Below are 13,436 nucleotides of genomic sequence, written 5' to 3'. Positions count from 1 at the left end.
GTTGTTGTCTGCTGCCAGCAGATGGAGATTTGCCTCCTAGACAATGAGCTCTGTTCCAGTCCCCTACAGCTACTGGGTAATGGCCGGCTTCTCGCAAGAGCCGAAGAGACAGCAAAGCTGACAGGCACCGTCAGAGTGAGCTTTAAATATCATGCACCCCATCATTTGGTGGGTGGGTGTTGTTGCTAACTGTGCTTCCACTTCAACAAAGAAAGTGGTGAGTTGCCAAAAAACAAGGATGTTCCATCTTAAGGATTGTGTTGAATTCTTTCCAGAGAAGTACTTAAAAAAAAAAAAAGATGAATTTTATACTTAAACATTTTCCAAATTTATTTAGGCATTCTATCCAAGGAAAATAATTTAAGGATTGTGCCATGTAACTAGAATCCATAGAATTATAACAACTTTCTCTCACCAAAGGTCTGTCATTATTCAATCAGTGGTCTCTGGCAGCCTGCGTGGGGTGGGGTCCCTGCCAAGGTCATGATCGTGCAGGCTGGCCAAAGGATACACTGGACCTGGCAACCTACCTGCGGCCTAGCAAATTTACAAACAGGTGGTAAAAATATGATTTTTTTAAATTGTTCTTTCCTTTTCGCCTCCCGTAATTACTGCTTTGCTGAAAGGTCAATTCTGTTTTCTTTAGGAAAAGGAGCCTTTCCTTGGTTTTCCAAATACTATGTTGATACCCTTCCTTAGAAGGCTTCCCCTTAATTAAGTTGGCCCGAAGGTCAGAAGCCATAATCAATATGGGGGCTGGTTGCTGCAAGGTGCTAATTGACATCCCCAAAGAGCAATAGTGTCAACAATCAATAGGGAAGAACAGAGCATTGGTAGATTTATGGCTTTGATTTTGAAAAGGTATGGGAATGCCCTGCGATGTTTTCCCCCGTACTCCTTTTGAATGTTAATGCTTTCTTGAAGATGATTTCAGACACACTGCTAGGATACTGCCTCTACTCACTGAAGCAGAATCCTCTGAAGAGTTGCTGAGGCAGAACTGAAATCATGGCTCGCCACAAAGAAGCAGCCGTATTGGCCGCTCATGATGCCCTCACGCAGAAAGACGATGCTCCTTTAACTCGGGGGTTTTAATGGGAAGTTTCTAAGCCTGAAACAACAGCTTTCGAGCTGGGGTGTGCCATCAGCTGCTTGCAGCTACCACTGTCTACTGCTTCAACACAGCTTGGTCGGGAAGAATGGAAACTAAAGAGGCTTGTAACTACCTGTAACAGTTCCACCAGGAAATGGATCAAGTGTTTGCTCAGCCAGATCCAGGTACTTGACCAACACTGTGTCTTTGATGAGCTAATTAATGCTTTTCTCTAACTTTACGATTTATGCATGAGCAATAATCTCATAGATGCCTTTTCCATCCAAGTTCTGAATTTAGATCTAGATGTCAGATGAAGTCTAATTAAATAGTTGCTAGGTCAAGCTAATATGAAGGGGTGAAATGGAATGATGCCTTTATTTTTAAAGCATGCTTAAGTTCACAGTGCTACCGATGCTGGATAGGGAGTAGTAAAACAGGCTTTTTTTTTTTTTTTTTTTGCTAAGCTGCAGTAAATTAGTCTGGAAAGCTATTTGCCCATTATAGTAATTTTTCCATTCGCCTACAACATCCAGCCTTCTGAAAGGGATGTTTTACTTTGTTCACAAAGGATCACAACTTAACAACTCATAATGATAACGCTGACCATCCCTGGTGTCCCTGGGTGGTAAGCGCGGTGCAGCCCTAGCCTTTTGAGATATCAGCAAGCACTCTCTTTCACTAGGAAACACACACAAGGAAAGAGAAAGCAAACTCGGGTATGACAGTAAGGTTTATCATTTGCAGCGAAACTTCCGGTTTGCCTATAGTGGCTTTTGGTACCCCAGTTACCGACAGGGCACTCACACGGGATTTTTCCGATGTTCCCAGCTAGGCTGCAGCCTTGCTCTGCAGTCCCTTTAAAACTCTTCTAGCAGAGGTCAGGAGGAAGATGAAGGCAGGGAAGAAGTGAAGCTGAGGTTAGGGCTCAGGCTGAAGAGGAGGGTCTCCTGCTGACCCAGAGCTGGCAGGCCAGGAACAACAGGATCCACTCCCAAACCCAAGCAGACATCTGCAGGCTGACTTTGCAGTGACAGATGGAGCAGACCTCCCAGGACAGCACTGGGGGCTGGCAACCATTCCAGAACTGCCTGTTGACATTCGTAGCTGACCGCATTCACATGGATTCCAAGCCATTGTTTTAGGGCTTTTGAGTAGCCCTGGGTCTATTGGTTGAGTGTATAAAGTAATATCTATCTTCTGCCATCCTGTGAATTCTGAAGCATCAGGGCTATTGTATCGGATCAAGAGGTCTGTATTCAGAAAAAAAAATATGGAAGTTGCCATGTGTTTATGTGAGAGAAAAAAAGGAGGTATATGTTGGTTAAAATACTTGAAGTGCCTAGAAAGAACCAGAAAATTTTTAACTGAATTCTGAATTTCTGGGCTGGTCACCAAGAGGGCCAAGAATTCTTTGAATTTATAGGAAAGATTTTATATCTTGGTGTGTATATCCTGGAATGCAAATTACTGTTCACTGGGCTCATACACAGCATTTCCGCAAGATTCATAGGTAATAACTTTTGTTTATATAGTGATCTGATTACTTAGATGATGAGGTGGCTTTTGAGGAAGGCTCACGGTTATAGGGGAAGATATATAATAGGGTCCCTGGGGGTGTTTACACGTCTGGGGTGTGAGGGTTGGGATGGAGGGTGGAGTATATCTCCAGAGACTCCAGTTTTGAAAACAGCAATGCAGCTGAAGCTTTGTTTAGCTCAAAAATAGAGATGATTCTATTTAGCATCACTCTCAGGATATGTATTACGTTAATCATTGAAAGGCATGTTAACATTTCAACAGTTTTGGAACTGTTGAAGAATAATGCAGTGCTTGAAGGAACTTTGTCTCTGCTAGTCATTACAAATTCAGTCCTGCCTACCTAGCCAGTTCCCTTCCCAGTACAGTCTACAGAGTGGTCTCACTGGTCTGCCAGATAAATATAAATAAGATACACAGGATGTCTTTGTAGGACAAAGTGTCCTGTCCGTCCCATGTGATTGTACAAACCCTGAGTGTTCTTGCTCAGTAGACTCACTGTTCTTGCATTTACTTTTAAAAACATGTCAAGTCTCATAACTAGGTTTCTGGCCTAGAAGTTTTAAAAATGAGGTGTGGCACTTCTGTGGCTTAGAGGTACTTAAAATACAGACAGCATTGCTTCACTGCACCCTGCACACCATTAGCAGCCACAGGATGACTGACTTTTCTACTCATTCCTTCGTGCCCTGAGAGAAACATGCGAGTCAGCATCCTTAGGGGAATACTTCTCTTCTGGTACCTGATTTTTTTGATTTGGGGGCAATTTACTTATAATCTCCATTCCCTGGTGTGCTTGTTAGAAAGAAATTAGAAACATCATTTTGTGCAAAAAATGGTATAAAGAGGAAACACTCATTCATCATCATATATTTATTGAATGCTCACTGTGTGCTAGGCAGGACTACTCTTGTGCTGCATCTGCTATCACTATGACCATTGCAACCCAATGCAGAAGGGGGTTGGGTAGGTGAAGTGATGGCCACAAAAGTGAGAGGGTGGGATTATATGCCTATGGGCAGCTGCACAGAGCAAGGTGCCAGATGCACCCAACTAATTCTGTTGCTGTCACTTTAAAGATGAGAAAAGAAATGTATCATTGCTTTCAGGTATATTTGCTTCATATAAAGTAATTTTCCTTCCTGTGAAATTATATAATACGATGTTAACAAAATGAAATGCCCAAAGGATCCCAGCTTGCAAAGGGTACATGTTGGCATCTGTAGTGTCCAGGTAAGATGTAAGGCTTCAGGATATTTTAAAGAGCTGATCTTCCCCACCAGCCATGCAGGTCAGCTAAGAAAGCCTTGAGCCCTGGAATAGAAGGGTGGCAGCTAATTTTTGTATTTGATGGGACCCGACCCATCAGCATTGAAGCCAAGGAAAATGTGAAAAATCCCAATAACTGCTTTGCGAATCATGAAATCGGAAACTATTAAAGTGTCATTGTGACTCAGACTATCTCTGATTCTTTGAAATAAGATCTATTTCAAACACAATGGCCTGACATCCCTGGCTGGCTGGATGACATGTGCTTTTTACTCCTGCTTTGTATCAGCAGGCACCTCAAAATTTGAATTCAGTTCCTTGGATTGTAGGGGGCCAAAGATTTGATTCAACCTCTATTTAAAAAGGCAGTAACCCCAGAGCAGCAGATAATTCCCCCAAGGAGCTTGCCATTTAGTATGGGGACAGAGTTGAACATCCTGGGGACTCATCCTGTACGAGGTGGTGCTGCAGAATGCAGGTGCGGTGCTCCCGAGGGCAGAGCAAGAAGCACCCTGTGCCTCTGGCGCAGGGACAGATGAAGGCCCCGCCAAGGAGGTGGGATTTGGTGTGAACTCCGAGGGAGGGAGCAAAATCCACAGGCGGGAATAGAGTGAGGAGGAGGGCATTAGGCAGGGAGCATCATGATTAAATGCTCAGAGGTGGGAAACAAGCCTGGAGGAGTTCAAAGAACAGCTGGCGTTAGATGGAGCTGCAGAGCAGACCCAGTGAGGACGGTCTCCTCAGGTGTCTGAAGACTTGATCACATGTAAGTTTGTTCTTCTTGGGCCATTTTACCACAAACCAAATGCAATTTGATGTTTGCTCCTGTTTCACCTTACTATGAAAATAAATGAAGAACTTACAAGAATTCCAGTGCCGGAATATGACCTGATTTGTCATCCAGAGAACAGGGGTATCAGGTTTGTAGGGGGAGTCAATGGGCAGTTGGGGTCTTGGGTCGTTGGAAAGCAAAGGTTTTCTTGAGGGAAGAAGGGGTAAGATTTGAGCTGAGAAAGATGGATCTTGGCGCAGTATTGTAGGAAGTATGGGGAGGGAAGAGAGGTCTTTGGCAGATTATTCTAAGGAAGGTGAGTGGCTGCTAGTGATAATGACTATGGCTAAGAAGAACTGCTCACATGGGGCTTTGTAGGTAACACAGAGGGTTTTATACTTTGTGACTATCACCTAGTCCGGGGAACTTGACTTAAGACAGGGGATGTGTGACACAATTTTTGAGATGGAATCTTTTCATTACATTTTCCTTGGTGGTCCAGTATTGAAATTAGACTTTATTGTGTCCAGAGCACATACAAATGGACGTGCGAAGGGAAGACATGAATGTGCTGTGTGAAGGGCAAGCCAGTTAGGATTAAAATATGGTCATGAGTAACTGTGGCCTTCTTGTACTGAAAATAACCGCCTTTTGTTATTGTTAACACTTAGGTAGTTGCATCGGAATTCTTTGAAATAATTTACTTGCCCAGATTTCTCTCTTTGTCTGAAAGGCAGATTTCATTATTCAGGTAAAAGCAGTCTGAATATTTTACAAGGATCATTTTTGCCAAAAAGGGACACTTCACTCTGAGGCAGATATTTTTAAAAATGTTGATGTCTTTGCATATTTTGGGACTGTGATAGTCAAACATTTATTTCTTGTTCTGCATCTTACTCTATGCAATGTTGCCTTTAACTTCAATGTGCTGTTGAGCTTTCCAAATTTGTAAATTATTGATTAGTTGATTGCGGGTTTAAAATCAAGCAGGCTCTTCCAGGGATTTCAATCAGTCCCAGGCAAAGCTGTGAAAGAACTGGCTTTACTTCCTGGGTCTCCGTATCCCCATGTCCCTTTATAACCATCTCTGGGTTTTCTCATCTGTACCCACCATCCCTCAACCTCCCCAAGACTTTCCTCTTGGGCCATCTGTCCTCAGCACCCCACATCTGCTCCTCCCAAACCCCAGTGGCCCTTCATTTCCAGCAAGACTCACCGGTCTCCTTACTATCTACCACATTTCCCCTCCTTGAAGTTAAGAGCAGTTTTCCTAGACAAATCCCTGCTAGCGTGTTAATGTGTCACTCTCATTGGTGAAATACTGCAATATACTAAGGGGCTTTGAAGATTTGGCCAAATGAAATTATTTTAACGGGAACTTGGTTATCACAGTATAGCTGGGACAGGAGAGGAGGCTGACAATTTATAAAGAGCTGTGGTGTTTTCAAAAGGCTTTCATCTCCGTTTTCTCGTCAGTTTGGTTTATCAGGAAGGGGTGGGTGACAGAGGGTTGGAGGATATGTGTTTATATTTTACCAGGCTTCTCAAAAACATGTGAGGAAGCTGTAGAGAGGCTTAACCATATTCTTGCATCTGCCTTTTAATCAGAATAGGGTTAATTAAAAAACTAAATTAAAACTGATTTTTAAATCATTCTAAGGGTTGGCTTCCCTGCAAAGAAGCCAGGCTCCAGACTCATTTACAGGAAGACAGAAGAGGGAAATGTGGCTGATAACCTGAATCAGGATGACTGGGTTACTTGCTGGGGCTTCTTGGAATGGTCGCCTATCCCTGCAGCCCCCACATGGATGGTGGATCAGCTTAAAAACCTGAGTTATGGAGAAGCCTAGGAAGTATGAGATGATGAGCTAGGAGAAAAGAAGCTGGCATTTTTCCTTGTATGAACGACAAGCCTGGGGTAGACTGCTCTTGGGCATCAAGATGGCTCTTATCAAGTGGACACGAGGGTGCGAAGGGAAGGACAGAACAAGGTATTGCTATTTTGGCCACCCAGCCTATGGCCAGGGAGTCGGCACAGGCTCAATTCTCCTGTTTTCAATGAACTTCACAGATCCAGAAATCTTTATGTGGTACTTGTACACAGTTAATGGTCTTCAATTTTCCTATATTTCCTTTCTGGGTTACATAATGTTTTTGTATAGAACTTCCTGAAAATGTATCGCTATCTCAGCTGTGTTAAGAACAGACAAAGAAAAGAGCTCTGGCCTCATTTGGCCTGGAGGAAAAATGGACATAGAGTGGGATTCTAGTAAGTCCGTGGGGAGGGCAGGGTCACAGTGATGGGCATCCTTGGGAGGACATGGATGGATGGCTTAGGCATTTATACCTCTAGCAGCACTCGACTTTCTTGTGACCCAGCCCTTAGTGAATTTTATACCTGCTATGAATAAGTCTAGTTTGGATATTTCTTGGGGCCCTTTCTGGAAGCAAGCACTAAGGATTGCTGCATTGGAAGCCCTGGCCACCCTTTGCAGCCCCCTCTACTCAGCCCAGTTTTCTGCTGAGAGTTAACACCCAAGGATGGGAGGGTGCTTGAAAATAAGCAAATCAAACCAGACCCAATCCATCAACATCCTTTATATCCCTCAGGGGCTGATTTTTAAAGAAATACCATCAAATTTTATCCCAATCTTGCTTCAAAATAAAAATGAATGATAAACAAATCTACTGCAGCTATTCCAGCCTTAAAATTTAGTCACAGAGCTGCAAAATATCTTTCTCCCCAAACTTGTAACTCCTTTCTTGTAGACACTGGTTGTAAATCCTTTTGTAAACTGTGTCTTAAATTGTGATTTTATAAACTTTGAAGTGTCAACATACATATGAGCTGTTATTATGATCACTAATGCTGTACTTCAAGGCAACAAGTTAAATGTAGAAATATTGTTTTCTAGCTTTAAGTCATAATTTCTATTTTTATTTGGTTGCTATTTTCATTGAATATCCTTTGTTTTGAATCACTGTTAATTTCCATGCTACTTTGCTACACAATTTTTCATATAAACAGACTCATACATAGATTTAGTTCTCTGTCTTTTATGGCCTTTTGTGTATGCTCCAACTCACCTTTAAAGACAGTCATATCCACATATCTTAATTTTTCTCCCAGTAAAATGGCTATAGTGATAACTTATCTTCTTCCTTCTCTTCCTCTTTATCAAATGGTCTTTAATAGTAGGAGGCCACTGTAAAGCTTTTAAAAATAATACAGCCAATCAATTCCTTCTCCCTAACTGAGCTAGCTGAGTTCTCGGGGTCAAGTATTGAACCTGGTCTTTGTTGGCTGAAGAAAAAAGAAAAGCAGCAGGAGCTTGGTAGTCTGGGAGTCTGAGATGCCTCATTTCTCCCTTGGCTCAGGCAAGAGAAAGAGAAAGAGAAGCATTCTGGCTTCTATAGTCATGTCTGAAGTGAAGCAACTCTTAATTTTCCTTGTTTTTGTGTTTTTGCAGACATTCATTCTCATAATGGCACCATGAGATACACAGGCATTGATGATTCCATTTTTATAGCTTAGTGACCTCTCCAAGGGCCCATACTCATTTAGCAGTAAAATGAAGGCCAGAGGCTGAGGCCCAGAGCCCGATACGCCATGAGAGTTCCCTATTAAGCACCTTTTCCAGCCTTAATTTCCTTCCACTGAAGCTATAGTGGTCTCTGCTCTCACAGAGCTTGTAGTAGAGTGGCTAACCTATGTTGTGTTTAGCTACAGCGTTGGCACATGGCTGGTGTTCCATCAGTGGTATCATTATAAGGATGATGTGAAAGTCATGTGATTGGAGGGAATCTAGAAGAGACCTGGCAGGGGACACTGGGCTCGGATGTCAAGTTGGCAGCACACCCTGAGGTCAACACTACCTAGCACATTTCTCATCTTCTGTACTCTGTTTGTCTTCCCTGCCCATCCCTCCTGGCCCCAGGTGGCTGCTCTGAGGACAATCTGGTAATTTCATGCAAGAGTAAAAGATTCTTCCCCATAATTGCACAGAACTGAGCACGTCTGGGAAAAAGCTTGGAGATTCCTTGTTTTCTCTGACAAATAGGACTGTGAGCGTAGAAATAAACTGCTCCTTGGTAGTTATCCTGTCTCCTTCTCTTTCTTTCTTCCTGCAGATCACTCAGTGGCTCCACGGTGCAGCCACCATGATCTCAGCAGACTGATGATGGAAGAAAAGGAAACTGGGAGATCCCGAGCTCCTGCTTCTCTGGACGATGGATGGAGGACAGCCCGTCCCTTCAGCCCTAGTGCCCCTTGAGAATGCATCACCAGATTCTAGCATGTCTCTGGAGCAGAAAACCACATTTGTCTTTGTGATTTTGTTGTTCATTTTCTTGGGCATCCTCATTGTCAGGTGCTTCCGGATCCTTCTGGACCCGTATCGGAGCATGCCGACCTCAACCTGGGCGGATGGACTTGAAGGCCTGGAGAAGGGGCAGTTTGACCATGCCCTTGCCTAGCAGAGGGGGAGCAGGACCCCCTCCTGAAGGGGTGAAGTGGATCATGTCTTGGCGAGGAATCCTCTTTAGTCAATGTTCTTAGCACCAAGTTTTAACAGCACCCGGTCCTAGGCCTACAATCCCTCATTTATTAAACATGCCATTAGGTTAAAAACATTTGAAGGATATTGGAGATGAAGGTTTCTAACGGTCTCCTGAAATAGGAAGTCTTGAATTTCTCTGTTTACTCCTGAATGAATATTGCAAAGGTGTGCGGTGGTGAAAGCAAAGAACATTGGCAATGAGACAAACTTTGCCATAAAATGAAGTGCTCTCCCACCCAGCCAGAGAGTGGAGAATGGAAAGGATCTGAAACAAATCTGGTCACAGGGCCATGAAGAGGCTTCCTTGTTCTCAGCGTGTCCCTCAGTTGGTTTTATTTGCATGGGATTCCAGGTCCTGGGCAGAGACTCACTCTGAGAGGCTGAGTGAACCCAGAGGAGCACTGGGAATCAAAGCATTAGGGTGTGCTTAGCAGAAACGGTCCCCTCTCTGGAAAGGATGAGTTAGGATGACCTCATTTTATTTCTCAAGTAAAACTGAATTCACAGGCTTATGGAGCTTTGAAAACTCTCCACCAGGCCAAGTACATTCTAGGTATTCATATTAATAAGCAGTGTAGACGTAGCTATACATAACTTGAATTTACTTTCTTTACATAAATGATTGAAAGAATGAGTTGTGAGTGTAGCTATGAGATTTTTTTTTAAAGAAAAAGTTAATTGTTTAGAAGAGAAGACTATACTATATGCTGGCAAATTGAATTTAAATTAAAAAAATAAAATAAAATAAAATAAAACGAATAGAAGACTTTCACAGTCTTAAGAGGAATGTATGTTTGGGGCTGAAGAGAGAAGCCAAATAAAACTCTTCAAGAAATGATACTGTCTCCTCTCCTATATCACTGAGACAAATGCACTGGTGGCAGCATGTGACAAGAAGCTCAGAGGATGAGCACTGTTCTGAGAGACAGGAAAGGCTGCAAGGTCATTGAGTTCATCCGTCTCCCATTTCAGAAAGGACTCCCACACATCGTCCTGTGCACATACGACCTATTCGAAGGCCTGTTTAAGACCACCAAAAAGAGAGATGTGAAAACCTCTTATTCCCACTTCTCTTGGTAGGAAAACCTTGTGTCTCAACTAAACCCCTGAGGCTGTACTTATAATCTGCATCTTCTAATTTTCTCCTCAGCTAGCCATCCTATTTTTTTTATTAATTAAAAAAGTTAAAAAAGCCAACTATGCCTGAAAAAGCAGCCCTTAGTAAAACTGCTTTCTTGTCTTCCCTATTTTTCTTTAACATTCTTTGTAGGGCCTGCTGTCCAGATTTCTCCCCTCCTCATGTTCCCCCATGACTTTCTTTTTAAAATTTTTAAAATTGATCTCTACATCCAATGTGGGACTCAAACTCACAATCCCAAGATCAAGAGTCACACACTCTTCCAAACGAGCAAGCCAGGTGCCTCATGATGTTTTTTTTAATTTAAAAAATAATAGCTTTATTGAAATATAATTCATATACCATAAACTTTACACTTTGAAAGTGTACAATTCAGCAGCTTTTAGTACCTTTCTAGAATTGTGTGACCACTGACACTAATTTTGGAATTCTATACCAGTAGTGAAGTCTCATTCCTTTACTCATAGCCCCTGGCAATCTCAAATCCACTTTCTGTCTCTCTGTGGTTGCCAGTTCTGGACATTTCTTTTTTTAAAGTTTTTATTTATTTATTCATGAGAGACACAGAGAGAGGCAGAGACACAGGCAGAGGGAGAAGCAGGCTCCCCACTGGGAACCTGATGTGGGACTTGATCCCAGCACCCAGGATCTTGGCCTGAGCCAAAGGCAGACACTCAACCACTGAGCCCCCCAGGTGTCCCTCTGGACATTTTATATAAATGGCATTATTGGATACGTGAGCTTCTGTATATGGCTTTTTTCACTTAGCATGTTTTCAAAGTTGGCTCATCCATGTTGTATCCCTCCTTTGCATGGCCAACTAATATTCCACTGTTTGGCTGTACTATGTTTTGTTGGTCCATTGGTTGTCATAGTTATCCAGTAGCTAGTATGAGGAGTGCTGCTATGAACATTTGTGTACAAGTCTTTCCTTCAAGCCTATGCTTTCAATTCTCTTGAGTATATTCCTAGAAGTGGATTTGCTGGGTTCTATTCAAACTCTATGTTTAACTTTTTGAAGAATCTGAGACTGTTTCCCAAAGTGGCTGCATCATTTTACATTCCTGCCAGCAATGTATGGGGCTTTTGATTCTTTTCTTAACTCTCTCCAACTACTCAAATTTCTTCTTTAGCTATACACTTTATAATGGAACACACCGTTTCAAGAATGAGTCTGATTAAAAAGAGAGAACCACCTCGTGGTATCTACATGCTGCTAGTTCACTGATGCCTCCGAAGATCCTTTGCTTTCAGATCTAAAGCAAAACACTAATGCTTATCTGCAGCCATCCTATGGTCTGTTATGTCACCTGAATATTTTTTCTGTTTTGCTAATACATATTTCTTTAACCCACTAATTAAAACGTTTTCTTTTTTATTCAAATGTACCATGTCACATGTGTTCCTATTCAATTTCTTCTATTTTATTGAGTCGATTTAAATCCATTCAAGTGTTTACTAAGCACTTGCTTTGAGCCTGGCACTTTTAGCACTGGAGAGATAGGAAAGGTACAGGGCTAGTTCTTGCTCTTGAAGTACCTTTCAACCTTGTTGGAGACCTAAGAAATGAAAGAAGGCATGTGTCTGAATCCTTGCTCAAATGGTTGATATGGACTTACAGTTCCCATACTAACAAAATCATCTGGAAACTTAAAAAAATATACATGCCTCGCACACACTCATTGTTCTTGTAAAAGTTGTACATGATCATGGTAAAATAAAAATGTATAAACATCATGGAGAACGATAAAGTAAATATTCATAGCCAAAATTCTGCCTCCTTAGGTCCCTCTAATTCCAGTTTCTTCAGGGGAGCTTCCTGACAGTGTAGACTGCTACAGCCTTCCATCCCCAGAGGTTGATTCTGTAGAGCTGGGTCAGTGAACAAATGCTGCGGGAGACAGAACATGGGAGAGATGGATGTGGGCCAAGACCCAAGAACTATCTCAGGATGCAACTACTTGGGTGTGATGGTACATGTTTCAATGTTGAGTGTAAAGATTTATGCAATAAAAGTCGTTGTTAGGAGATCAATTCTATCTTGGCCTAACAGGACGGAGATGCTTGGGGTCTATGCAAAAGAGGAGAGGAAGGAAAGAGAGTAAGCAACAGAGTAAGGAAAAGGGGTGTGGGTGTGGGGATTGCTGGGAAGAGAAGTTGGAGCTCATGCAGAGACAATAAAGGGGCACCTGAACACCATTTTGTCCTTAAAAGCAAAATGAAGTGTGGGAGTCAGTGCAGGTTGGCGAGAAAGAAAATGACATGAAGAGTGGCTGTCAGTTCCAGTTTGTGCAGCCTTGTCGGGGCAACATTGGGATCCGCTTCTATAATGGGAATGGACTGAAATAGCCACCTGCCCTCTGAGGCTTGGAGCCCAGGAGTGCCAGGAAGTGCAAGAGGGCCTCCTGAAGCCTGCTCTCTGTCTTTCCTCCCTTCATTCCTCACTCCGTTTTTGTTTCTTCTTCTCAGATTACTGTTCCTTGTTCAAGCTGCCCTCCCTGGGTCTCCCATGTTCCACTCCTCCCTGGTCCAGAGTGAGAGTACCAATACAAGTGATAAAGAGCTCTGGGCTATTCAGAGTCAATCGATCCCTCCTGTGAGAAGTGCTAACTCTCTGTTTTAATTACTTGCGGCTCCTTGGGGTGAACAGCATATTCTCAAAAGGTCACCTAAGCCCTCTCTTTCCCAGCTTTCTGGCTTGGGGAGTTACAGTGCAGCATTTAGCCTACCCTACAAGATATTTATAACAAGTGCAGCTGCCCTCTATCGTGTATATCTGCATCCCAGGATGAAAAAAATTACTTTCCCAAGGTCACTCTAGAGTAGAGCTGCCTCTCGATTCAGAAAAAATGTGGCTAACTCATTCTCGGGCTAACCCCAAGTTCTAGACCAACATTGTTCCCTCCAAGAGACCTTTTTTAAAATATCTTAAGCACTGAGCAAAGTAAGTCTAACATGGGGCGTGAAGCAGATTAACTTGACTCCTGCTGTTGAAGTAATGAACATTCCAGGCCAGATCATTCTTTAACTATTTTTAAGGGTTAAAGCTGAAACAAAATAAGTAAC

At 42.6% G+C, this 13,436-nt stretch overlaps 1 protein-coding gene across 3 annotated transcripts in view; it reads left to right on the top strand.

Annotated features, from left to right (window-relative positions):
* CTXN3 (cortexin 3) overlaps nt 1-12,157 on the top strand; it is a 30,137-nt gene extending 17,980 nt beyond the window's left edge. The window contains exons 1-2 of one of the 3 annotated variants that reach the window (XM_055302329.1): nt 958-1,278; nt 8,805-12,157. In XM_055302329.1, the coding sequence (XP_055158304.1) occupies nt 8,904-9,149 (246 nt within the window). In that variant the 5' untranslated portion in view covers nt 958-1,278; nt 8,805-8,903 and the 3' untranslated portion in view covers nt 9,150-12,157. Of the gene's footprint in view, nt 1-957; nt 1,279-4,576; nt 4,668-8,804 lie in introns of those variants that run through there. The other 2 variants (XM_055302330.1, XM_055302331.1) reach the window with 2 other exon arrangements.
* Nucleotides 12,158-13,436: the final 1,279 nt, after the last annotated feature.

The sequence above is a fragment of the Nyctereutes procyonoides genome, unplaced genomic scaffold, assembly GCF_905146905.1.
Source record: "Nyctereutes procyonoides isolate TBG_1078 unplaced genomic scaffold, NYPRO_anot_genome, whole genome shotgun sequence".
Classification (NCBI taxonomy): domain Eukaryota; kingdom Metazoa; phylum Chordata; class Mammalia; order Carnivora; family Canidae; genus Nyctereutes; species Nyctereutes procyonoides.
Note: the sequence above shows the minus strand (reverse complement) of the source record. Positions and strands in the feature narration are given on the sequence as shown.